This window comes from Nyctibius grandis, chromosome 7, assembly GCF_013368605.1.
Source record: "Nyctibius grandis isolate bNycGra1 chromosome 7, bNycGra1.pri, whole genome shotgun sequence".
NCBI lineage: Eukaryota > Metazoa > Chordata > Aves > Nyctibiiformes > Nyctibiidae > Nyctibius > Nyctibius grandis.
In genome coordinates, this window is record NC_090664.1 from 37753895 (window position 1) to 37780947 (window position 27053).

The following is a 27053-nucleotide window of genomic DNA, read 5'->3' on the forward strand; positions in this document are numbered from 1 at the left end:
ATCTGTGTTGGAATGAAAATAACTGTTGTACACAGTGGGTTGTTTCCTACCTGTAACTTCAGCACAGCTGTTGTGCAAACTCTGCAGTCTTCAGAGAGGCAGGTTCTTCTTGCAGATGATTCAGAGCAAAATCCTCTATTCCTGTCACTGTCTACAAGCTTAAGTCACAGTTTCCCTTTTCATAAGGGATCATCAAAATATCCACTCTGAAATCCAATATGACGTATGTCATACAGTTTCATCATGACTAAGGCAAAGGCACGTAATTTTCTTCTGACTTCAGCAGATGGAGGATCCCCCTCAGAGCTTTTTTTTTTTTGAACTGTGTATGTTCCATAAGTAAAAGAGACTAACTATAAATATGTAAGCTAATATGGTATCATAGCTTGCTGCTACATAAGGATCTATGTCTTTAAAATGCCAGAAACACTTAGTGTTTGTCTCATAGTAGTCACCCGTGGCTGAAACGTGGATTATTTGCTCTTCATTATCTCTGACTTCCCAGCATGTAAAAACTGTGAGAATTCATTAACGTTAGATCTGTTTATATAATCTTTTCATGCTTCTGAAAATGTTTATATACTCTAGGAACTTGGTGCATGTTAGAGATGTCATTTTCTAAGAAAGTTTTTGCAAGTTTTAAGGCAACTTTGCTGTTATATTATAGGTTCAATTTGTAAAATTTGCTCTCATTACTGAAATAGTGAGTTCCCTTGGAAATATTTGAAGTTAATTCCCCAAGAAATAAATTGTGTTTATTAACTTTAAAAGAGTTGGCACTGAAATAGAATGGAAATACGATGCTTAAATGATCAAGGAATTTTTAAAAGCCAACTTTATACAAAGTTGTCAAAAGATTTATGCTCACATTCTGTATATATTGATGTTTTCGTTTTGATGAACTTCAGGAAAGTCTCAGATTTTGGGAGTGAAGTGATACTGGTATTTCAGTGAGTTAAGAAATAAGCAGACAAAGAGCACACTCTCGCAATCTGTGCATGCTGGAGACTCGGGTTTTGAATGTGTCTCATGCTTCACTTCATTCATTAATACAGGATAAAAGCATCTCCCAGTCCTTGCAACATCCCTCAGGTTTAGCATGGTACTATCATCCCAACACTGGAGATAGGGAACTGGAATACTGAAGGACTAAGGGCAAGAGCTGCAAACAGTTTAGATGATAGTTTTATTCAGCTGTCACTGTTGGTACATATATTCAAATTTTAAATTCTCAAAACTGTCTGCCTTATGCCAAGGGCACCCAAAAGTCAAACAAACGGCTAGATACACAAGCATGTTTTGCTAGCTGACTTGCTTAGGTTTTCAAGGGAAGTTATGCAGAATAGAAGAGCAGTACTAAAAGTACCTTTTCACCAAACTCTGAACTTAACTATCTAAGACCAAAAAGGTCTCTAGGGCTCACTTTGTCTGAGGAAATACCTACAGCTGCCTGAGTCTAAGAAGGGCTCAGCAGTGAAGTCCCTGAGCCCCATGAAGCTCCTCTACTCATTATGTGTGACACTGCCCATTACTCAACAGTCTCACAATGATCAGAGAATCCCCTGAGGCACAGGCGGTAAGTCAATGTGGGTCCTCTGAACCCATATCACCCCTGAAGGGTGGCCCATTAGATGTCCAGCTGCTTAAGCCTGAGCACTGAAACTCATACCCCCTTGCATGGCTCCAGCTCAGAGCAGCTCTGCTACCCTCAGGCAGTGGCTGCCTGGAGACTCATGATCAGCTCTTGCCACTGCTGTCCAGGCAGCCTTGCTGGGGGCTTTCCTGGGTCAACAAGGGAAGAGAGATTCAACTTCGGGAGTCCCAGTTCTCAAAAAGATCTTGCTCATGTTAAGTGCTTAAATACACTTTTATCCTTAAGAGTCTCTGTTTCCCAGACTATGCATTGAATAATCTGTTTTGAAAACATACCAGTTTATGGTATTGACCAATGGAGTGCAAACCTCCAGTTTGAAAAGTGCCCTGGAACAAGCTGCACAAAGCTGTGTTGGACTTTCTGTGTGTAAAGATGAGCCACGACACTCCACACACTCTAGGCAGAGTTATTCTACCCATCTGTGTCAGCATATCTCCCAGAGCTTCTCGTACTCTTAAAACAATCCTGAGCTAAAAAGATGAAAGCATCCCATTTGTGATACATTTCACTTCAATGCTTAATCCCATACGCCAGCAGCAGCACTAGTATAAACCAAAGGTTATGGCTGGTTTTTATGGAATGTGTTCTGAACAAAGTGAAAAATCAGAAGTATGTCTGGGAATAGTAGCAATAACGCCATTTAGGTCTTGATACTTCTAATCTTTTATTATGATAATCACTGTTCTCTTCTAAGCAGGTAATAAAGAAACAAGTTGTTTTGCATTCCATGCTGATTAGCTGGAAAGCAGGGAAGGGAAAAATCTTTAGGCACTTGCAGTTCTGAAGAAAACCTTTTACAGTTGAAATATGAAGTGACAGTTTTCCACAGTGCCCTTATGGTAACTGAGATAAAAAATAGTTGCCTATTATTTATCTTCTGAACTTCTGGGCAAGCTTGAAATGTCTTGTTTATTCTTTTAGAAAGAAATTGGAAACACATTTAGTTAACTTTCAAATCTGAGTTTATGTCTGGAAATTTTTAATATCAGGAAGAGGAAGAGGGTTAGGTTTTTTGTTTGTTTGTTTTTCTGTGTGTCCCACCTGACAAGACCTATTTTAATAAAAACTGTATTGAATCAAATATTGTAGTATAAGTAGCAGTCTTATGTGATCTAAAGTATTTATTAGCTGAGCAAAGCACCACCCATACAGAATTACAAAAAAAAGAAAAAAGCACAAAAATAAATATCATGAAATCTGACTACATAAACCCCTCGTTTTACAAATGAAAAACATTAAATAAGAAACACAGGGTCTTTCTCCACACATAGCTTACTGTTTGGTATCTACATTTCCCTCATCTTTTGTTTGATAGCTGACACCATAACAAAGGTTGTAGTTTCCATTACAAAGCAGGGACAGGCAATGGATGAGATCAGGACTCTCATCAGCTGAGAGTGCAGATACATTAGCTTAATTGTGCAGTGAACATGTAGTGAACATCTCCTGTTGTGACATGCTTTGGTCTAAGACCTTCAGGTTATTTTACCAAAACTATGAAGTTCTTAAAAAATTTAAAAATAAAAATCTTGAAATCTAGAAGTTTTTGACTCAGATGTTACAAATGCACTCCTCAAAAGCTCTGGAAGTTCTTCTTATGCAAAGAAATTACAACGAAGGCATAGAACTGAAGTTATTGTTGGTTTGATGGGTAACAAGCCTGGGCATTGCAGTGCAAGGTGGCAAAACACTTATTACAGTGCAAGGAAGGGAGTTTTACCTTATGAGCCTGAAAATATTTTTACTCTTGTCCCTGCTTTCATAAGCAACCATTTGTAGAGCTCAATTTTAATTCAAGTGCTCACTTTTACATACTTCCTGGTTTTAACTATATTAATTTTCCTTCTTTGTTTCGTTAGGGATGATACACATTCCAATTCCAAATTAAAAGACAGGAGGAAGATTTACTGATTTATACTCAGGCTATTTATATCCCTACACTGTTTAACTGACAGTAGTGTGCTGTTATTATAAAATTGGCCACTGTATCTTAGTCACTGAATTCCAAAATTTAAAAAATGAGGCATTTGTATGGATTAAGTAAACCACCAGAGGGAGCATATATAATCCAATCAGTGTAATAGATTCATATACAAATGACAAGGAAAATCTCATTTTAAATGCTTTAGAAAGGCTAGAGGTTTAAAATATAGTGTATTCTGTAAAATATGTTCCATTCTATCAATGTGTATAACTTCATCAATTTGCTGATCATACTGCTGCTTCAGGCAAAGTGAAAGAAATGTGCCCAGATTCTGCCTGTCTCTAGAATTTGTATTCCACTACAGCAGTTCTTTATGCTGGAGTGGTTTTATATGAAAACATGGCAGAGTCCTAACACCTGGGTCTTAACAAGCAGATTGTTGAATTAGGTCAAATTTACCCTGTGATAAATTAAAAGTAATGTCAGTACTATTTTTCAGTTTCTGTTTTCTAACTTGTATACTCTTTCTATCCAGTTATGGAGCAATTATGTTGAAAATCTGAGAAGTATAAATTCTGGCCCTTTGTCAGAGTTTTCTCTGATTAAAATGCAACATATTTTTCTTCTATTTTAAAAGTTGTGTTGGGACAGCAATTGGATTCTTAATCAAGGGCAACAAATGTATCAAGAATTAATGTGTAAATTTGTCGGCCATGATACATTACTGATAAGAATGATACGATAACCAGATCTATACTTTATTGAGCAGAAAATTGCTCCACACCCTTTAAATCCTTTCCAAGCTGCTCGCTCTTAATTTGACAAGCTAATTTGAACGCATGAACTGCAAGAAGCTGTTAGGAAATTAGCATTCAATAATTGAGAATTTTGTATGCATGGCAGGCTTAGTGTGGGAGTAAGGCAAGAAAAGAAACTGGTGCAGAAGTGCTTAATGAACAAAGCATTTTCTTAAACCAGAGTGAACCCAGTGATGATATTGTTTGGTGAAAGAAGCCTCACAAGATCATAGTAATAGATCTTAAGTGGGGTGGCAGTTTTGTTCAGAAGACAGTGTAAGCTTCAGTGAGCCTGAAGGTACATTTAAAAATACATCACGGTAAAGATGTACATATCAGTAAAATGTACATAATGCTAAATTTAAAAGTGCTGTTATGGAATGTAGATGACCCTGAGCCTTTAACATGCTTTTATTGAAAGTTATTCTGGCTGCAGGCCACCTTTACATATGTATGCCTTGCTTTGTTTTACTGAGTAACTCAGAACAACATGAGGACAACAGTTATGCTCATAACTGATGCAGATTTTAAGAAATGCAAGGCTGAGTTACAAAACTTTAAATTATTCTAGAAAATGAGCAGAAGATTGCTACGATTCTCGTTACTCTGAAATCATAATCTTTCTGTTGAAATATTTTCTATGGAATCTTGGACCTGGGAAGCATTTTGAAGTATCTTAATCTAGATATAAACACAGTGATTTATTTAAGCCACATCACTCACACTACTCATATTGTATATTTGTGTTTCTTACCATATCATTTGTCTCTCAAAAACTGACATTGGTTTCACTAGCTATTGGTTCCCTTGCCAGAGATGTGGCTGTGTCTTCTGGAGCTTAGAAACTCTGTTCATTATCCACTCTGCAGGTTTCTGTGGTATCCAGTTTTGCAACACAGCTTGGCCAAGACATAGATATCACAGTCAATACAAAAAGGACCACTACCTGGACTGTTTTAAGACCTTAATGCAAAGTCTGTCTTATGTAGGTCTATCAAATAGATCACATTCCTAAGGTGTTTTATGGTAAATGCAGGAAGCAGTTATCAAAGATACTGAGGACATTTAAGCACTTAAATCCCATTGAGAGGAGGGAAAGTAGCCATTCATCTGTTATTTGTACCCTTGAGAATATTTACTTTTGCTGATTAATTTGGAAGGAAGATCACAAAATCTGTGTTTAGTTTCCATATTTAGTTTCACAGTTGTACCTGAGATACCATAGTGATAAAACACTAGATAAATAGGTAGGTAGCACAGCCCTTTTCTGTAGAAACTTCTTTTGCAATTTTTTTACATACTAGTAACTTTTTATTCCTCGTTTATTGTATTAGAACAGTAAGACAAAACCCCACTCAGTCTTTGATGAACCATTTATATCTAGAACTGCAACTGCTGTGCCAGCCATAAGTCTTTCAAATCCCAACAGAGCTGAGTTCAGACTTAATTCTGCATTGTTTGTTTATCCTGAGTGCTATAGCCATAATAGCGGGTATTGCCCTGCTCTATTAAACAGACATTCACTCTGGGATTATACAGTCATTTGCTGGTAGAACTGCACCACATTCAGCCACACAGCAGCCCCAGATTCTTTTCCATTTGGTTTCATTTTTATCTGTTCATTTCTTACATTGATAGCTACTACCAGAAAGTTTGCATTCAAACATGTTCCTGTTTCACTGGTGAAAGGTGACGCTTGCCTGTGAAAGGGCTCCACAGACAGATGCCTCAGAATATAATTTATACGTAGACAATTTAAGAAACTTGACTCAGACTTCTGATCATCGTTCTATGCCATGTGATGGGCTTTCTCAGGACTGAGTTTCTATACCAGGCATTATAGCCTGGCTGATTCCCAAATAGATGTCTCAAATGGTGGTCTAAAGTAACTACTAGACTTTAACTGTATAATCAGAAGAGTGCAAGAAACACATCTCAAAGAAAACAGGCTTTCCTGATAACAATTAAAAGATTTATACTTAACAACACACTCATGCATTACACTGGGTAACTAAAGTATAATGGAAAACAGTGAGGATGTTAATTTGCATGGTACGGTAATGTGAAATATAGGTGGATGATGACTAGGTGAATACAGAACAGAAATGAGAACAAATATAAAATGAGAACAAATATAAAAAATAAGATAGTTACTTAAACACAAGAGTAAAGATTACTTCAAAAACACTGAGAGGGAAGTTACCAGGTAAGACAGAAATTTTATCTACTTTACCTGAATTCAGAGACAGAGCTTCAAGAAGGTTTTGACATCTGCGGAGAGGAACCTCCTCTGTATGAGCACACGTTCAAAGACAGAGGAATGCAGTCAGGGTCCCAAACTCTTCTTTGATTTTCTTACTATAATATATCTTGACCTAAAATAATCAGATATCAACATATCATCTTGTCTACAGAATAATTTTTACCCTGCTTAGATTGTCTTCTTGGCACTTAGACTGTTTCTTCCACTTCTTGCATGTGTAAAGTCCCAACTCATCTCTTTTTCACACCTCTGAAATTTGCTAGCTTTTCCTTAACCTAACTAACACTAATTTGTCTGGAAGAGTTACCTTTATTTGCTAAACTACTGATATTTTTATCCACATATCTCTCTGTTGACGATCATATATAGTTTTTTATATTATATATGCTAACTACTATTCCTGTGCTATTAGAAGAGTTAGAAGTAAGTTGACTGGTCTCTTCCCCTAATGAAAATAGTGAGTTTTTAAATAGTTCATGGTCACTGCTCCTGCAAGGAAAGTATGGCAGGATATAAGGAGTTCAGCTTTGGAGAGAAAAAACCTTCAAAGTTCAAATATGGAAGCCAAGGGGAAAAAAAGAAAGAAAACATAAGTAGGTGCTTAGTTTCTAAAGAAAGCAGTTAGGCCCTACAACAGCAGTTCTCCCACTTTATGAGCCAAATATATAAGCAAGGTACTCCTAATAGAATGAATTAGTTTTTGTAGTCCTAACTGAATTCTTAATCCTAAAGGGTAGGATAGTACTGAAACAGGTTTGTTTCATTATCCATAGTTCCTCGTCGTGTATTTATGCATTGCTGTACATAGAGCAGTGCTACTTCTATTTTGCAATTTATCTTGCAGCTAAACTGCTCCCACAGCATCCTTGCATACTCCTACATAATGTTGCCAGAAATTTTTATTTAGACAAATTTGAAAAATCTTACCTTCTCTGCAGCTAAACTGAGGAAGTGTGGTCTGGATGATCGGGTAATGAGGTGGATTGTGAACTGGCTGAAGGAAAGAAGCCAGAGAGTGATGGTCAATGAGACAGAGTCCAGTTGGAGGCCTGTATCTAGTGGAGTCCCTCAAGGGTTGGTACTATTCAATATATTCATTAATGACTTGGATGAGGGAATAGAGTGCACTGTCAGCAAGTTCGCTGATGACACAAAACTGGGAGGAGTGGCTGGCACACCGGAAGGCTGTTCTGTCATTCAGAGAGACCTAGACAGGCTGGAGAGTTGGGCAGGGAGAAATTTAATGAAATATAACAAGGGCAAGTGTAGAGTCCTGCATCTGGGCAAGAACAACCCCATGTACCAGTACAAGTTGGGGACAGACCTGTTGGAGAGCAGCGTAGGGGAAAGGGACCTGGGGGTCCTAGTGGACAGCAGGATGACCATGAGCCAGCAATGTGCCCTTGTGGCCAAGAAGGCCAATGGCATCCTGGGGTGTATTAGAAGGGCTGTGGTTAGCATGTCAAGAGAGGTTCTCCTCCCCCTCTCCTCTGCCCTGGTGAGGTCGTATCTGGAATATTGTGTCCAGTTCTGGGCCCCTCAGTTCAAGAAGGACAGGGAAGTGCTAGAGAGAGTCCAGCGCAGAGACACGAAGATGATTAAGGGAGTGGAACATCTCCCTTATGAGGAGAGGCTGAGGGAGCTGGGTTTCTTTAGCTTAGAGAAGAGGAGAGTGAGGGGTGACCTCATTAATGTTTATAAATATGTAAAGGGCAAGTGTCAAGAGGATGGAGCCAGGCTCTTCTCTGTGACATCCCTTGACAGGACAAGGGGCAACGGGCTTAAGCTGAAACACAGGAGGTTCCACATAAATATGAGGAAAAACTTCTTTACGGTGAGGGTAACTGCACACTGGAACAGGCTGCCCAGAGAGGTTGTGGAGTCTCCTTCTCTGGAGACATTCAAAACCCACCTGGACGCGTTCCTGTGTGATATGATCTAGGTAATCCTGCTCCGGCAGGGGGGTTGGACTAGATGATTTTTTGAGGTCCCTTCCAATCCCTAGCATTCTGTGATTCTGTGATTAACTCTTCCAATATCTGCATTATCATATGGCATTAATGAAACCACTTGCTTCCCACCAGATACCACAACAAATATTAATACATACAATTAATGAAGAAATTCATGAGCCCCAACTGTTCTGTAATTCTTTGGTAATCTGTTTTGCAGACTGTTCTTGCTGAATGTTGACTTCAGAATTTGACTCACTTTTAGAGAAAAAATGAGATGCAAGTAGAATACTAATTTGGGAAACAAATAACTTTCTGAACTTTAAGTTCCTTTGAACATAACCAGTTACAGGATGATTCACATCCTTCCTTTCTTTTGCTCTCTAGCTGAAGAATTCACTGAGCCTGTACAGCAGGTGTTTTTCTTAACCCTAATCCATCCATACTTTCCACAAATGCAACAGTATGAATATGCAGTTTCAAAACTGTGTATGTTCTTTGTGCAGAATGCTCGCCTGTTTTGTTGGCATACCTTTATAAGCATATAAACATGGGCTTATATAGAGTCTGGTTAGCACATTATGCCTTCTCCTTCTGTCTTAGCTCCTGCTTCCTTTGACTTCTTACTCTTTTTAGATTTGTGAATGAGATATAACAGGAGCAGTAACCTAGCCTAACCAAAACGTCTCTGCACTTCTCTTTCTAACAGCTCAGATGCTGATGCCCGCTAGTACTGAAACAGCCATGTTATGTATTGCACAGTTGCTGGGGATTCATGTGTGATAACAGAAATGTGAACAGCCCTGTTTCATAATATCTCTAGGCACCAGGCCACTTTCATCCTGTCCCAAGGACTTCACTACTTGTTAATGTTATCAGTGGTTTTTTATAAAGGAGCAAAATCCCGGTAAAAGTACATGAATAAAAAAGGGAGCTTGGCCAATGTGCGAATGAGATCTGTGCCTTGGTGCATGCCCCTCGAGACTTTATGTTTTTCAATATCATTCCCAGTTCTACAATTCATATGTCTGGGAGTGCTATGGGAAGCATAGGAGCTGTGAATAAGCGCATGCTCGTCTGGCTTTCAGAAAATCTGGGCTTAACTCTAGGTTCTGTTACAGAATTCTGTGTTATCTCATCTGAGTCATTTCATGTATTCTATGCTCTGTTTCCTCATCTCTAAAGTGGAAAAGGAAATATTTTCTCCAAAGGTGACCTTCATATTTTTATTCTGAAAAAACAGACAAAGCAATGTGTATGTGAGTCTAACTGTACTTCTGAGGTTGTCAGTGTAAAACATTATAAAGCAGCTTTCAAAACACAGCTGGCCACTCACTTTTGTTTATTTAACCAGAAGGGAATGTAACATGTAACACTGGGAAAAAAAAAGTGTAAAATCATGGGAGCATCCATCCTAAAATTGAAGAGATCATTTTGAATACTCAAAGATAGAAAATAGTTCAGGCAATCATGTAAAGGTGAGAAAGGAGTGTTAATTGTGCTAGTCAGGATCATCAACAAGAGTGTGAAGTACACACAGTAGTGTTTCAGAGGTCATTGCCTCGAACTCTGAGTAATTTCTTGGGTGCAAAACAGGTGGCAATGCCAACAGATCAGAATTCTCTGCTAATTTCTGTTGCTGTTAGCTCTTTATACCCACTTTGTGCAGGTATAAATGCACAAAGTCAAAGGCAGTGGAGAATGTAATCTAGTATCAGAGAGTACTTTCAGCATGACTCCTTCCCAGAGAATGTCTTCGATTGTTTTTATTTTCTGCTGTTTCTTTTGGAAATCCTGATACCATAATCTCATAAATTTGACTCTAGGGTCCTTCTCTTACACTTTCTTTTTCCTTCTAGTTATTCAAAGCAGAGCCTTTAGCAAAAGCTTCTTTTTTAGTCTTTATCTGCTTTTCAGCATGTTTCCTTTGTCGTTGTAACTGACATTAAGATTATAGAAAATATTCTCTTATTCTTCTTTAATCAGAGCTCTGCCAAGTCTCACTTTAACTAGGATTTTTTCCTTTCTTTCTAGTTGAATTGTAAATAAAACTTACTTCTTTTAGCCCACTTTTATTCTTAGGCTCTTCCAACAGCAAGAATCCCCTGTGGGAGTCCTTATTTCCTACTGCCTATTCACATGTTGTGTCTGAGTTACAAATATCAAGTCTTACTCATAGTCAATCTCTTCTACTGTAAAATAACAGCTTTTTTTAACATTTTTTCACTTCTCTGTTTACATGATATTGCAGGAGTACTTTGCAGAACATGTAGCTATATTTTTCCAAACTTTCTGTCCCATAAAATAGTGGAACCCTCATCAGGTTGAAGACTGCCTGCTGAAATTTGTGCCACTCTCTGATCCTCCTTATTATCATCACCTGAATGTTGGAAATTTTTAGAGGCACGCAGCGTTAAGGCAATGACGGAATTCAGTGCTGCAGACACAGATATGCTGCATCAAGTATTAACAATGCCTTAGTAATTGTATTTTAATTTTTCATAAACATTAAAATAGTACAGGCTGTTTGTAGTGCTGTATGTTTAAAATCCTTGTATTAAGCAAATCATCTTAGCTATTCGTACCTTATAACACCAAGGTGGGAGCAAATCATCTTCTAACAATTCAAATTGTCATCCTATTCTGAAGTACAGTTTAAGTAAAGGATAAATGCAGACAACACATTTATGCTTGCATTCAGATATATGATTAGGTGCATTGAGCTAGATGTAAGCAGAAATACCATTCAAATACCTTACAAATTCATACCACAGTCACTCACAGTGACAATTCACATGAACTTCATAAGCGCTTCGAGCTGTGATAAAGTTCTCATTTGTGACAAGGGAAAGTGGAAAATAACAAAGCGAGGAAAATACAATCTTTTCCCGGGCAGCACAGTGTGACAAGAAAGTGATATTCAAAGGATGAAGGAACCAAAATGGAGCCTGTTTTGCAGTAAAGGGAGGCAAAACCAGACTGAACACAAAGATAGTGCTTTTTTCCTCCAAAAATCGCTCTGTGTTTAGGGGTTTTTTCAACTGGACAGACACAAAGTTCAAGGCTTCCGGAATTTTTTTTTAAATATTTTCTTATATATATTTATTTTTATATTTTACATCTTTCCTAAACTTGGAAAGAAATTCCACTTTAAGTTGTTCTAAGTCTTTTTTCAGTAATTCAAACAACCTAGCAAGTGTCTTAATCTTTTCCTAATGTGATGGACCTTACTTAGTGATTAAAGGCAGAAAAGAGTTCTGTCTGTTCAATTTTCTATTTAATTTTACAGGTTGCCCTTTATTTAGAGGAGTTAATAAACATTTTAACTGAACTGAGTAATTACATGGTATTTAAGAAATCATTTCAGATTTCTGGAATGCCCTTCAGTTCCCAGAAATCTGTTCTTCATATGCTGTTACAGATATCCTGGCAAAGAAAAACTAGGGAATAGTTGGTCTAAAGGACACGTGTTGTGCATTTTAATGCTCTTGATTGTTTTATACTAGCTCAGCCTGGTGAGAAGATTTTTCCATCCAGACTTTGTCCTTTTCATTCCCAATAATTTTCCATTACGTTTTTACCTTTAAACCTTGATGAATTTTCTGTATACAGGGTATCTGATTTATTATTATTATTAATCCTCATTTAACTCTCTTTAGAGAGAAGCAGCAAAGCATTTCAGCTCATGTGCTGAATGGACACTTCTTGTCATTTAAATATTCTCTGCCAAATAGAGGTAAATAGCATCTGGTAGATCTGATGACATCTCCATCTCCTTTCTGGCTATGTACAGTTCACTGAAGGGATTCTGACATCTTTCTTGTTACCCAGATTCAGCTGCATTAATTATGCCAAATCATCATTGGTATACATACAGAGACTTTTATTTTCCCTTTGCTCCCTGAACCAGTACTCCTGAGTTCCACACAAATCCTGGAATTCCTTACATTTCATGAATGTCCCTATTCTCATTTCCTAGAACATCTTTGTTATTGCTTTGCTAGGAGCTGATTTCGGTCATCACTTGAATATAAAGTTGTTATAAAATGGCCATGTTGACAGATGGCATAAATGGCATAGCTAATCAAATCTGCTCTAGTGTTTTAGTAGCAACAGGGAATTATCACCATGCTACTAGATGAAGGTCTTAAAAATGCAGCCGGTAGAGTGGGTGGTGCACTGAAATGACAGTTCCCAGAGTTCTAACTCAACGACAGAGCAATGATAGTGTCTGCTACGACGCAGCAAGGATAGTATCTGCTACGGCTGACATCTCTTTGACGCGTGCCTCAAAGGAAGTTCACAAACAGGTTTACTTGGAGCCTATCTAGTTGTTGATAAAGCTGCTTTCTGATAATATTGTTTGGACTCGCCATTGCATCAATAGAAAATATTAAATAAACAGTGTCCAGGTTTTAATGTATTTTTCTTTACGGTAGGGTCATCTGAAGAGTGTCTCAGATGTTTGAAAGAGCCATTCCAAATCCTTGCATGTTGCATTCAACTTTTGGTGTTTTGTTAATTCCTGGGGAAAAATCAACCCCAGCAGTGTTACTTGCTGGCATATTTCAGTAGTTTGTCAGAAAAGACTTAAGAACTGTAAATGAATGTGCCTGCAATAAGCTTCTTTTCATTTAATCTTTGGACTCTCTAGTTTGACAACATTTAGAAGATAAAATCTAAGATAAAAGGTCATTAATCCCTAATAGGTCTAAGTACAGTTTGGTTTGAATTAGCATGGATATGCAACTTCAGTAATTGTCTCTATTGTAGGATTTTATGGAGTGGCTTGATGTCATGTCTAAACATTGGGCTTGATTTTCAGACATGCAGAATATCCTCAAACCCATTAGGTTTTAGCCAGAGCAGTATGACTGAAATGTAATGTGTTTGTGAGTATTCAGTACATCTGAAAATTAGTCCGGTTCTACTTCAAAATGGGCAAGGAAGTTGCTAATGAAGATCTTCAAAAATTTAGAGAAAAGTAGGAGAGACAGACTTCAAAAAATACATTCTGTTCATACCTGGAATGTCACATCATCATTCCTTTCTGTTTAGCAAGGTTGTCCTTGTTCTCTCAAACAATCATGGAGACAGAACACCCCAAAGATGGAGAGGCAGTACTGAGCTCTCCACATAGCACTGATTCACTCACCCTTCAGCAAAGAGAAAAAACTCTTTATGGTAGCCTTTATTCCCATGCATTGGGAAGGAGGTCTCTCTATTTCTCTGGAGTACATTTCTGGTTTGGGCATCTTTTTTCTTCACTGCAATAGGTTTTTGGAAAAGTCAGTTGCTATAGAGTGAGTGATAATTGACACCTGCTAGGGTTGGGGTATTTTTTTTTAGTAACATTGCAAATGATGGAATGTGGATCAGTGCAAGTACAACTAACGAGAATCAATATTTTCTCAAAATCTTTTGTTAAAGACGTAGATTCTGCTCAGAATAGTTACATGGAGAAGTTTATTATCCCAAGTGTGTTGTTAACAGTGTTTACATACTCTTGTAACACCCTTTCTTACTACAAAAATGATTCCTCTGTTCCATTCTTCCAAATGCACCTGTTTACCTCAGTTGAAGTAGGATAGTACTTGGCATGTCTTGGCATCTTTCAGTTCATAGAGAACAAAAAATTACCCCATAAATACAGCTAACCATAACAGTGGCCTTATTTACTTGTCTAGTCTTATTACAAGATGGTGAGAAAGTTATTTGCTGTACAGTCAGGTAAGTTATGACCATGGATGCCAAATGACATAATCCTATCTCATAACAAAATACTACAGGAAATGAATGCAGAAAACAAAAAACAAAACAAAAAAATTTTAAATGCCCTAACTGGGGAGAATCTCTTTCAAAGTTGGACATCATGGTTTAGTTACTTGCTTGCCATTTTAATAATGCTTTCTGTTTGTAATGCTACCTGTTGTCTAGGAAACCCTAAGTTACCATATAAACACTGATAACACTCTTGTGAGATGGGGATTGCCAGGGGAATCATTATATTAAAGTGTTACAACTTGCTCTAAAATTTCTTTGCTACATATTGCAAATGAGAAAGGATATTGCAAGCAGTTTATTAACCTCACCTAATTTGATAAGAAATATGCATGCAACTTAAGTTTTCTGCAGCTAGTGGGGAGGTAGAAGCAGCTGTATAGTATTCTCTAATTGTCATGAAGGCTGTTCAGAGGAGCTGTTATCTAAATCTGTGAACACTGGTTGCATTTTTATATGTGTATCTTGATGTCTCAGATCACCTTGCGTGATAAAAGCAGTGACTGGTTCACTACAATCTTTGTGGGATTGAATTTTCCTGGCTAAGAAGTCTGGACATAAAAAATTAAACCAATTTACATCCATATGGCCAACATCAAACTTAAAAATTCTATGGCTCAGTCCAGTCTTAAGAACAATTATCCAGTGAAAGAGAGACAGTCCTTTTTAAAAACTATAAATTAAAAAAAAACCCACCTAAAATAATAACTCATTCATTGAAATGCCTTTCATTGAAGTGGATTAAATGATTGACTCATATTGCAAGCAACAGTCTCTTGAATAAAAGTAATACCACACAAATAATATGGATTTTAAAATAAATCACATCATTTACTTATTCTCTCTGCCATTCTCTGCTCTTCCTCTCCCTTCCTTTCTTGTTCTTGTTTTCCTGCTATTTCCATCTGGACAACTTCTATCTATTTCATCATTTAAAGATGCTCCAGTGGATTTGACCGTCACCGTCAAGATTGGGTAGACAGTGGCTGCCCTGAAGAGGTATGTGAGTAGTTTACATCCTCAGCCCATCAGAGGCCATTTACATACTCATGATGCTTTTGATTAAATTCTTCATATTATGAAGCATAGTTTCAAGGCCAAAGACATGCTAGATTTGTCTTTATCATTCCATGGAAATGCTGTAAGACGTAATAAAGAAAAACAGGCTGAGCAATTTCACTCCCTTTTTCAGGGAATAAAACGGACACAAAATAAAGATTTTATCTCTGAGGAAATACTTTAAATAAAAAATAAAAATACCAGAAAGCCTGCCCCAAAACAAAGTCCCTGCACTGTTTTTCTCTTAGATCTCTGACTCTTGGCAGAAAGGGGAAGAAACTGTGATGTTCCTCATCTCAGAAAACCCTTTGCCAGAGCAGTCTCAAGTGAAAAACAGGCGTTGAATGTCTTGTGTTTTGGTTGTGAAATCTGGCCAAATCATTGAGTGCCGAAGAAATTGCACAGACGAATTCAAGTTATTTAAAAAAAAAAAAAAAAAAAAAAAAAAAGCCAACCCAAACAAATGAACTACAAGACATTTGGATGTCCTTTCCTGGAGAGGCAGTAAGAGAATGAGAAAGATACCTGGTTGTGGTAGTGGTGGACTGTCAAACAGGGACTATGGGCCTCCTCTAAAAGAGGTACTCGGGATAGTCCTGGACCAGAGCAGTTCATTTTCAAGACACATATATAAATATCTTACTGCTGGTTCTTTCCCAGTGTAAACTGGGAATGCTTTTTGGTTTGAGGGTTCTTTTTTGTTGATGTTTTTTTCTTTTGGGGAGTGTGGTAATAGGAACAAATTAATTTGTTACACTTCTAATCTCCTGATGGCCATAAAAAAGCAGATACAGTTTGATTTTGTCTGAAAGGACTACATTCTCTCATGAGTTTCAGCAATATAGTCCTTCTGAAGTGTGATGACAGGTGAAACAGAGGGCAAAATGTAGCCCTAAGTGTCTAGCTAGAAAAGGACATTCTGTTTTGTTCTCAGGAGAAACTAAGAGAAATAATGATATAAATCCAGTCTGATGGAAGAATTTTTTTTCTCATAACTGTAATTGCAAAATAACTGAATCCCACCTACTGCCTTGTTACATAGGCTTGAAGCTTCAGCTTTGCAGTTTATAAACCGATGATTTAAGAATGGAATTTCTGTGAGATTTTTTGTCTGCTGAGAACAACCTTTTCAAGAACATAAAATAAAAGTTACTGGGAGTATTTGTTGTTATAGTGCATAACCTTTTTATTGCTTTAATCCAGATTATAATTAGCTAGGACCCAGTTGTGCCTGTAGGTGAAGTTATCCAAAAACTGCTCTCTGCATGACAGTAGCATCCCATTCTGCTTCTCACTTGTTGTTTCAACACAACTAGTGCTCCAAGGCTTAGTATGTGATCTGAGAGGAAATTATTGATACACTAAGTGTATCTGAGAAACTAATAGTTTGGTTTGCACAGTTTCAGGCTACTTGATTGCTGCTCTCAGTCCAGCTTTCAGGCTCTCTGGAGTAGAAGCAACAGCTTACTTAGCATCTTCCAGAATGATGCCTGAGCTGACTGCTGGAGTTCAATGAAGGTTCAATAATTAGCACACAGAGGTTAGTTATAGATGCGTTCATTCAAGAGGATGAATAATGAGGATTCTTATAGTAATATTTCCTTCTTTGTAATATAGTTTCTGAGCTAATTTTTGATTAAATTGCATCAGTGAAATTAAGTGGTTTTCAAGCTAAAACATGAAGAAATTTGTAGAATAGTTATACTGTAGGTACTGATACCTTTTTTTTAAATGTAATATATTGTTTCTTGTAAAACAAAGGACAAGAAAATACCCATACATATTAAAAGAAAGACAATACCCGCTGGGTTTTGACAGACAGATCTCAATAAAATGAACAGGCTTTGCAACATTCCACTTCTCATTAAAATGAATGGGGACAGCAGGAGTTACAGGCACTTCCCATATTTGCTGCTAGTTAGTTGGATGTATTTTCCTGCAGAACTGTGTGATCCATAAAAGAAAATATTCATTACCCTGCAGAATTTTAAAAGCATCCAGAAATTAAAAAAAAAACAAAACTACTTGAGATTTTTATTGAAATATTTGCCCATGAAAATAAAAGTTAAATTATTACATGATGGCGAATACTATTTATGGTGTACTAATATAATATAATCATTTGTATGATTATTATAGTTTATAATACTTATATTTTATATAGTAAAGGTTGTATTATATGCACATATAATATGTGAAATTTTAATATATAGAATTAATAGGCATATAGTGAATGTGTTGCTCTATAGTGTGGGATATAAATATAGGCTGAGTACATGCACACATTTTACACATATATGCATATTCTTCTGTGGTAACTGCATGTAAAGCCTAACTAAATCTCCCAGTTAACTATGCATTACTCACTATGAAGAGCTACAATTTAATTCCCATGTATCTTTTTTAACATATGTTATGGCATCCAGACCAATGGCAGTGAGTACTCACAATAGAAGAATGAAAATATGAATGATAATCTTAGATGTTAAAATCTGATTGGGGTAAATAACGTGTTTGACATTCAAGGATGACTTTGAAGCCTTGTCATTAACAACTGAGCATTGTAAGTTTTGCAGCTAAATGAAAAATGTATGTTGCTGAATGCTGTGTAGAGCACTTCAAAGGAAAAAAAAGGAAGAAAAGAAAAAGCTCTTGAAATTCCTTGATTTAGTGTGTCCATTTTCATTCTTTTTATCCGGACAGTTTGTCCGTGCTTAAATTCTTCATTTAATGACAGTCTCCACTGAGAATTAATTTTCTCTTCTTTGTTTTTGTTGTTTCCCAACAGTCAAAAGACAAGATTTGTGACAAGAATATAGACACAACTGAAATACCTCCATACTCTACCACCACTCTTCTGCCAACCACCACAAAGTTCAGAGTTTTAACGACCACCAGAGGATCCACCACTTCCTACCTGCCAACTAGCCTGCCCACAGAAGGTGAAGTGTATACACTGCATTATTCTGCAGTGCAAACACGACATTTACAAGTCTAAAAGAAATTTATTTCCTTTAAGTATGTGTTTGTGTTGACCTTTTCTCTTTGGGGCAGTGAAAGGAGTGGGGAATTTCAGTCAAGGCAGTATCTGCTACTGCTTTTAAATTGCAACTTGCTCTTGCAACAGTAAGGTGCAAAGGGGATGAGTGCTGGAGGAGGGAGCAGTGCCAGGCAGACTTCTGGAAAACTTGTGGTTACAGTGAGTTGTTTGTGTTCCTTTAATCACCAGGCCATAGTCCAAAACCTGTTGAAATAATAGATGGAGAGGGCCCTGCTAAAGTTAGTGAAGAAACTCCCGTCACAGATGTAATGAATTTTGGGTATCTTTGGGTATTCTATTTAGCCAGGTAAAAATTAGAGATAACCCAAATTAAAAATCCCTTTGAAATTTGCCTGTTTACTTTTTTTCAGTCAGTTGACACTGTTCTTTGCATGTAATGCTCACTGTTGTGAAATAGTTTCTGTAGGTTTCTGAATCGAATTAACTGGGTAAGTGATGGTGTGTCATTTCTCACACTTGTTCCACTGGCTGCCTAAATCTTGCCTTTCTGTGACTGAGATATCCTGCTTTCCTGCTTCTGGGGATAATTCAGCTGAGTAGGAAAGCTGACCCAGATTAATCAAATAGCATCTTATTAAAGGGGGGTGGTTCTATTGGAGTTGTATGTTAACGCAAGAAAAAGTACCAGGTACAGGCAGATTTTTTTAAGTGGCCTGTGACAAGAAAATTTGAACTGAAGGCATTTCAAGGTGGGAATCTACTCATAAGAAAGGCTGGTTTTGTTTGCAGCAAGCGAAGTTTAGAAACAGTCCGTGTAGGATTTGGACTGCATTAGCAGCATTATTCCCTGGCATTTTGTTCATTAAAGCTCACAACAAGAAGAGAAGCATGGAAATAAACAGGACTTAAAGCTGGTAGATTTTTCATGATTCTTAGAAGAGGAACTAGGTCATTTTTTTATATTATTTTATGGTCATATGTTGGTTCATATAGTCCTTAATATGATAGAATGCTCAAGCTGTGTATGAACATGTAACATAAATGAATTATCTGTAAGTGTTATGAGACAGACCCTTATTTAACAGTATTTTGAATCCTCCTTTACACTCTTAACACTCTCATAAATGCTTTTTTTAGTAGTAAGGAAGTAAAGCATTGCTCAGTATAAGAAAAACACAATCTAATTCTCATTGAATTGAGTAACAAACAATTTTCTAATTGTGAAATTTCTTTGACATTATAAAGTCGTTCCTAAAATGACCCACAACCTAGAAAAATGCATTTTCCTACAACTAACTTTGAATTTCCTTTATAGATGACACCAAGATAGCACTGCACCTAAAAGACAATGGAGGTAAGAGATTTTTTTTTTTGTCTGTAAATAATGTCATTAGTTTGTCAAATTATACTCCATTGAAATTCATTAATTGAAATCAGATTGTAGAAATAGCTTTTACCAGACTCTCAAAGGACTTCAGCCTTCCACATCTATATCAAAGAGCAGCAGGGCAAATAAGCTTAGCAACTGCTTAGTAAATTAAACATTTACAACTCTATAACTCTTTAATAAAACAGCAGATTCAATTAACTTCCAAAAATGGACATATTAAGTAAATTTTAACTGTATTAATACAGTTATTAACTGAATTATAATAAAACATTATTTAACTGTATTAAGAGCGGATATGATGCTATTTCTAAATAATAACAATGTTATAAACTCATTCGTAGTAGTGAATTATTACATGACATTTTGTTAAGGAACATGTCCATTGTATATCTGTGTCTCTGTACTAGCAGAGATCCTGTATTTCTCCATGCACATTCCCTGTGCAAGTTAATAAGATCACTTTGTCTTACTGATAAAGGCCACTGTTAAATGAGGCTCTGCAGGGGACTGCTTTTTGTCATATTTTTGGGGGTTCAAGGACTGAGACCTGAGATTTGTTCCATCTCCCTTTGAAGCTGATGAGAATTTTGCTATTAGTTAGAATAGGACTGGGTCATTAGATGTAGGCTGTGTCTGTATTCACTGCCAGTGTAGAGCTTGCTGAGGAGAAAGGAACAATTTAGGTTGATTTCTGCAGGCTTCTGAATGGTCTATCAAAGCAGAGGATGACTCGCTGAGCAAATTGAAATAAATTATATTTCCACTGATAGAAAGGGGAATATTATTGGCTCTGATTGCCTTTTCTTTGGGCAGGGAGCACTGAGCTTCCCCCAGGGGTAGGGGAACCAGCAGCAAGTGGGGCAGCAGGCGCAGGCAGGGCGCAAGGTGAGTCCAGCAGCTCAGGGGCAGCAGCCAGGGCAGCCACAGACAAGTGACCACCAGTCGAGTCTGCAGTGATGAGGCAGGCCTGGTGTCAAGGCAGGAAGCCAGATTGGCAAGGCAAGGCTGGGAGCGGTGAGGGAGCAGGCAAGGCTCAGCAGCCAGCAGCACAGCTCAGGCAAGGACCAAAGGAAGCAGCCCCCGTCCGCAGTCCCAGAGAAGGTGAGATGATGAACCAGGTTCATAGAAGGAGTTTGGTCAGCAGCAAAAAGAGATGGGGCCAGAGATAAGGCTAGAACACAACTCCAAGGTCCATCCAAAGAGACATGGCCAAGGACAGGACTGGAGACAAGCTGCCTTCAGCATAGATCCAAGGTTGGTCCAGGAGATAAGATCAACGATGGGGCTGACTACTGGTTCACCTGCAGCATAGCTTAGGCTTGTGCTTGAGCTTACATGGAGTCCCCAACACCATGGGCAGAGGTCTTAGGTGCGGTGGATCAGGGCAACTGAAGCATAGTGGTGTCTCAGGGCCCTCACAGGGAATTGTTCAAGTTTTGAAAAAACACAGTGTGCCGATGCCACTTAGCATTTTGGTCTGTTTTCTTGCCATTTGTTTTTCAGTAATATTCAGCCATGATTTTCTCCATCCCTCAAATTAGAGATCTGCTCACTCCACAGAAGGCAGTTGCCATCCCCTTCCTCACCAGACACTCCTCTGTCGTTTTGCTCTCACTAACCACAGCATAGCTGATCACATGCAGTACTGGGCATCAGATTGTCCATTTGTTGGCAGTGTTGTTGTTTGACATGGCTTTGACACATAATGGTCCCTTGAAATAAGGTCAGATACAAACTCAGAGTGGTACTTTTAGGCATTTTGTCTATGGTAATGTCCCTGAACCTTTCTTTCTCTTATTCTCCTTGAAACCAAATTGCTTTTTATTTTGTTGAGAGAAGTGCTTCAGTGCTCTCAAAGATCACGAGAGAAGGTGAATCAGTCAGTGCTTCACTCTCCCATTTCATGTCTGCTCTGTACATGAGGTGTGTTCACAGCTGAGCTGTACCCACTCTCTGCCCTGCAAGCCATCGCTGCATGCAGGTGACTGATCTGGGACCAGCTCTTCGTCTTGAGCATCTCATGAACAGCTCAGAATAGTATGCTGTTACATAAAAAATAATTCAGAAGGTGGGCTTTAGAAAACACGTTCCAGGTTTCTTTTTTTTTGGGAATTGCAAAAAATTTTTTTCAAAACTTTTTTGCAAAAAATTGCAAAAATTTTTTCACTTGTCTACTCTTTGCCCAAGATCTGAAAAGAAAACCCTGTGAAAGCAAACAAAATTGTGTATACTAGAGCAAGTGAGGGATGGCTATGGCCTACTTGGTAGAGTGAGGTGGTAGGGTTTGTGGCATCACTTATCTTAAATATAAAAAATCCATTTCCGCCCAGCAAGCTGCTGCATTTTAGAAGGACAAACCAGCACCTGATGTGATTATTCATTTTTTCTTGAGCTGTTTCTTTTATTCTTGAAATTTCAAAAAAAAAGAAACTGACTTCAAACAACATGGAAGCAAAGCAACACACCAGGATTTCTCATTCACACAGTAAACGTAGCCTTTAATCTGAGAAGTTATTTTTGATGAATCTTCAATTATGCATTGAATTTTCCATTGACCCCTAGATTAGTCTCAAATAAAACCTCTGCAGCCACAGGCACATTCTTTGATTCTCTGTGATTTGTCAACCTTTCATAAAGAGTAGATTATTTCAGGTCACGAATACGGGTCTTCACTTTCTCACACTAGATCCTTTAAAACTAATGAAAGAGAACCTTTTATAATGGAAAACCAAAGCTATATTGGATCAATGATGACCTATAGCTTGATGTGTCCTCGGATGATAGCAGTCAATATCTGGTTAGGTACAACAAAAGGATTCTATAGAAATTCTGCATCTCAACTCTACCTGGAACTTTTGAAACCAAATGTTATAAAGCAACAACGAAATTTAAATTAAATTTCGAGTTCAGGTCAAACTGCTTTGACCTTTTAATTATATGAGAAAATCACTTGCAAGTTAGTGCTATAATTCACCCACAATCTTATATGGCATATTTTAACATACATTTCAAATTTGTTTGTTTCTGTTTCTTCTGTCTTCCTTCTTTCTTCATAGACACATGATGGATGCCTAATAAATCCATGCCTAAACCATTTTAAAATACAGCTGACATGCCATCACATTTTTGTTAATTCTCTTTAAAATAACAAGAATTTTGTAAGTTTTAATATATGTCCAGCACTAAAAATGTGTGGTTTTGTTATTAATGCAGATTCTCTTGGTTTTTTTCATTTTTCTTATAACAACACAGCTGACTAAACAGTTTACAACCCTAATTTTTCACAAAAATTGTGAGCAATTGTCTGTGGCTATATAGTAATGAAGTATTTTCCTGTTGAGAACTCTTTAGTGGATGATTTAGATGATTGGCCAGCACATCTAGACATTTTATTTGACCTTTTTAGACACCTTATTGTGATGATCTGGTTGCTATGAGTCCCTCTCAATCCTTCAGCTTTGTAACTCAATAGAAAAATGCATGTGTGTTTGACAGTGTCAGAGAAACTGCTACACTTCTCATTCATCAAGATGTACAGAAATTACCGTTACAAAAAAGTAAAGCTATTCAAGAACCATCTGCCTGAGGGAGAAGGCTATTTTATTTGTGAACAAGTCCATCCCAGCATATGTAGTGCTAGGAAATATCTGTGCTCTGCTGCTTACACTCTGTGGTGGACTTTTTCAAAGATGGTCTAGATATGACATTAGTGGATTAGCATTAGTGCTATTCAGAGCTTAATTTGAGCTTGAAAGATTAGGAAACTTGGTAAGAAATGACCAAAATGCAGACCCAAGTTTTGAAAAAAAGTACTTTTATATACCTTATATACGGTGATAAATCTACCCAAGGCTATTTTTTTAAATACTCCCCAATGCCTGGAAGCTAGCTTCCATTACTCATCTGTCTTCCTAATTTCCCTTAAAAATTGCAGTCTGAGCTCTTCCTACCATAAGAATTCTTGGCAAATTATGGAGGAGACTCAGTCCTGTTTTTCTTGTGTACACTGAACTCCGGCTGCAACTTGTTGAACACTAGTTCATGCCTGCTAACAATCATCTAACTTATTTCTTTCTAATATGTTAAGTTTCTAAATGATCCAAAAAATAAGATCTACTTCAACAAAGAGACAAGCCAACCTTTTAGGGAGAACAAATATTTTTAACATAACAAAAGTTATTATGACTACACAGTCCAAAATAGCTAACAAGTCACTACAGATTAGCTAAGTCCTCTCCAATTTTAAAGCAAAAAAAACATTACGTTAAACAATGCTAAACCTAATCTTCATGGTAGTTTAAAAATGTTTTAAAGTGGCCTTTGTATGGGATAAGATCCACAGGATATGGCTTTGTTTTATCATCAGATCTTGGCCTAGCCATGGGAAATTACCTTCCAGAGGCTTCATCTCATCTGCTGTTAGCCAGAAAGCCACAAGCTCTTCTTTTGGGCCTTTCTCATAGCCAGTGTCTAGCAATAGGCAAGAGGAAGTCATTCAAGTAATCCCGAAGTACCCGAAGTGGGATAAGTTACTATATAGAGGTGCCTAGCTCTATCAGTTACAGAGAAGAATCTATGACATGCTAAGAGTGGGCATCTTACCTGTGGGTACCCAAGGTTTCCTTACATTAACTCTCTTCAGGGTGTCCTAGCTAATATGTTGTTTCCATTCCTATCCAGAAACCTGGCAGGCCAAGATTCAGACCTCTTCTTCCACTCTTCTCTCATGAAAAAGGGAGGATTTAAGGTTTTTACCATTATTGCAAAAATCCTGTTGAGATTAGGCTATGGACTATGTAATTATATTTTTACTTCTGTATGTTCCACTTGAAACTGCTAATGTTCCCCTAAAATTGCAGGATTCATACAATTTTAGGCAAGCAAGGATTTCCTTGGAGACAACTTGTCATAAAGTTTACTTTATCTATGCTGTACTATATGCTGTGCTTGTATAAAAAAAAAATCTTATCAAGGAGCAGCTTTGGAATGGTTTCAGTAGTGATGGAAATAGAAGAAGACACAGAGAAAAGTATCAGAACACAGAGGTAAGCAAAATAGGTGGTGATGGATAGAAATGTGCTAATCAGATAAGAATATGAAGAAAGGTAGGTTCAAGAACAATTAGCCACCTCGATTATCAAATAAACCAGAAAGAGCCTTGTAAACAGAGTTTATCAGATTTTTTACCCTTTTTCTTGTATTTAGGTAGGGGGAAGATTCCAAAGGGAACAAATAAAATATAACTCAAGTAAGTCAGCAAGTCTTCCCATATATTGTATTTCACAGCGTAGATTACAAGCTAAGAAATGCTGATGCATCTCCACATTTTATTCTCTCTTTCTCCCTGAACATTTCCAAGCTGTTCCTCCTGTATCATTTCTTGGCAGTCTATTCTCAGCACTAGTTAGAGACAGGCCTTAAGATATATTAGAGATCTCTCTTGTTTTCTTCAGTATGATCAAAGCATGATCAAAGTTGAACTTTAGACCCCAAGCAATTTGCTAAGTGCTGCTCACTGCTTTTTGCAAGTTCAGTTGTAGCACTCAGAATAGGGAAGCATTATACCTAGGAAAAATTGTGGGATCTACCATAATATGTTGCTGTAAAAACATGAATTGATGTCCCCAGTGTAATTCAACTTCTTTCTCAGGAAATCTTGTGACTTAAGGAAAGCATATACAGACTTGCTGGTGTTCAATGTGATACTATTACTGTCTGCTGGCAGATATCTTATTGAAACAGAGCCTTCCAAAGCCAAGAACATAAGCTTGGAAAAGCAAGAGCCTCTGATATAAATATTCCCTTCTTCCTTGTGCATCAGACACAGGAAGAAACATATTCTACGTATTATACACAATGGCCAGTGGGCTACATGCGTGTTTTTTAAAGCAAATACAAATAAAAAGTGCTGAATTCGTCCGCTCTGGGTAAAAAATAGAATCATGGATTAATAATCTTTATTCTTAGGACATTTAAATTGGTAGCATTAATAAATTGCAGGTTTTTTTCTGTTTGTTTCATGGTACTTTGGATTGTACTTTAATGTTGGTTAGAACAAGACATTTGCGTCTTTTCCAGAATTTCTTGCATCTCCACTGCATCCCAGTTTTGCTGTGATCATCTTATTACAGCTATCATCACAGAATATGTAAAAAACACCAATCCAATCTGCAGAAAGTCAATCAAATAATGGCAGAGGTTTTCCAAAGTAGTGGCACTGGAATGTATCCCCTAGCAGACAAATGTCACTTTCTGCCTCTAGCGCATTTTTACATCATGTTAGGCATTATATGCCATATTAGGTTAAAGAAGCATGATGTTAAAACAGTTTAGCTAAAACAGAACTACTATGTGTAGACACTTCAACTTGTATTGAAGTCTGACTTATACCAGTTCAGTTTGCCTTTGCTTTTCTAAGCTAGATGATATATAGTATCTGCTCTTACAGTTGTCATGACTTTGCTATAAAGGCACACATTTAACTGATTTTGTTAAACACGTACAATTAGTGGACTTTGTACCAGCTCAAATGGTTAATGTGAAAACCACATGTGGATCTAAATGGAGATCTTATGGAGGGCTAAATGTAATAGACTGGATAAACTTTTAAGACAAGGCTGCGTTACTTAATGTTTTATCTTATCATCTGCTCTTGTTGCTGTCACAGTGCTGTGGCAGTGTGACAGCTAGGGCACACAAAGCTCCTGTAATCTTCTGTCTTTTTAACTACCTATTCTACATGGAGTTAACCCTGTAGTTGCAGTCAGTAACTTCCTGCAACCTCTACATTGCTCACTCATCTTTGACATCAGTGTACATGGGTCACTGTGAAGGATGGGGATAATGGAGGTCAAGTGAAAGAAGAATAATATAATCATACATTTTGCATTGAAGTTGAAGTACCTGAAGTTATTCTGTCTCCACAAAGTGCGGGAGGCATGGGGATAAGTAACTCTGGAAGCATTAGACACAGCTTTAGAGAGGAACAACCTGCTTGACCTGATGGTCTTGTGTTTGCTTTCAGTAGGGTTAAGAGGAGTCAATGGGCTGACTGAATTGAAATTCTTGTAATCTGGTAACTTTCTGCTGTTCTGGATTTAGCAACAATCAGCTGCCTTGCCAGGCCAAATGGCGTGGTACAATATTGAGCTTTGTCATGGCCATTTCTTGATGCTACTAAGTATTGTAATGGCTAATGGCCTCAGGCTACTCAAACTAAAATTAATACTGAT

At 37.5% G+C, this 27053-nt stretch overlaps 1 protein-coding gene across 1 annotated transcript in view; it reads left to right on the plus strand.

The window, feature by feature from the left end:
* PLXDC2 (plexin domain containing 2) overlaps positions 1-27053 on the plus strand; it is a 295983-nt gene that overhangs the window by 239735 nt on the left and 29195 nt on the right. Inside the window, exons 10-12 of the mRNA XM_068404684.1 lie at positions 15310-15370; positions 18219-18372; positions 19747-19785. Of these exons, the coding sequence (XP_068260785.1) occupies positions 15310-15370; positions 18219-18372; positions 19747-19785 (254 nt within the window). The remainder of the gene's footprint in view (positions 1-15309; positions 15371-18218; positions 18373-19746; positions 19786-27053) is intronic.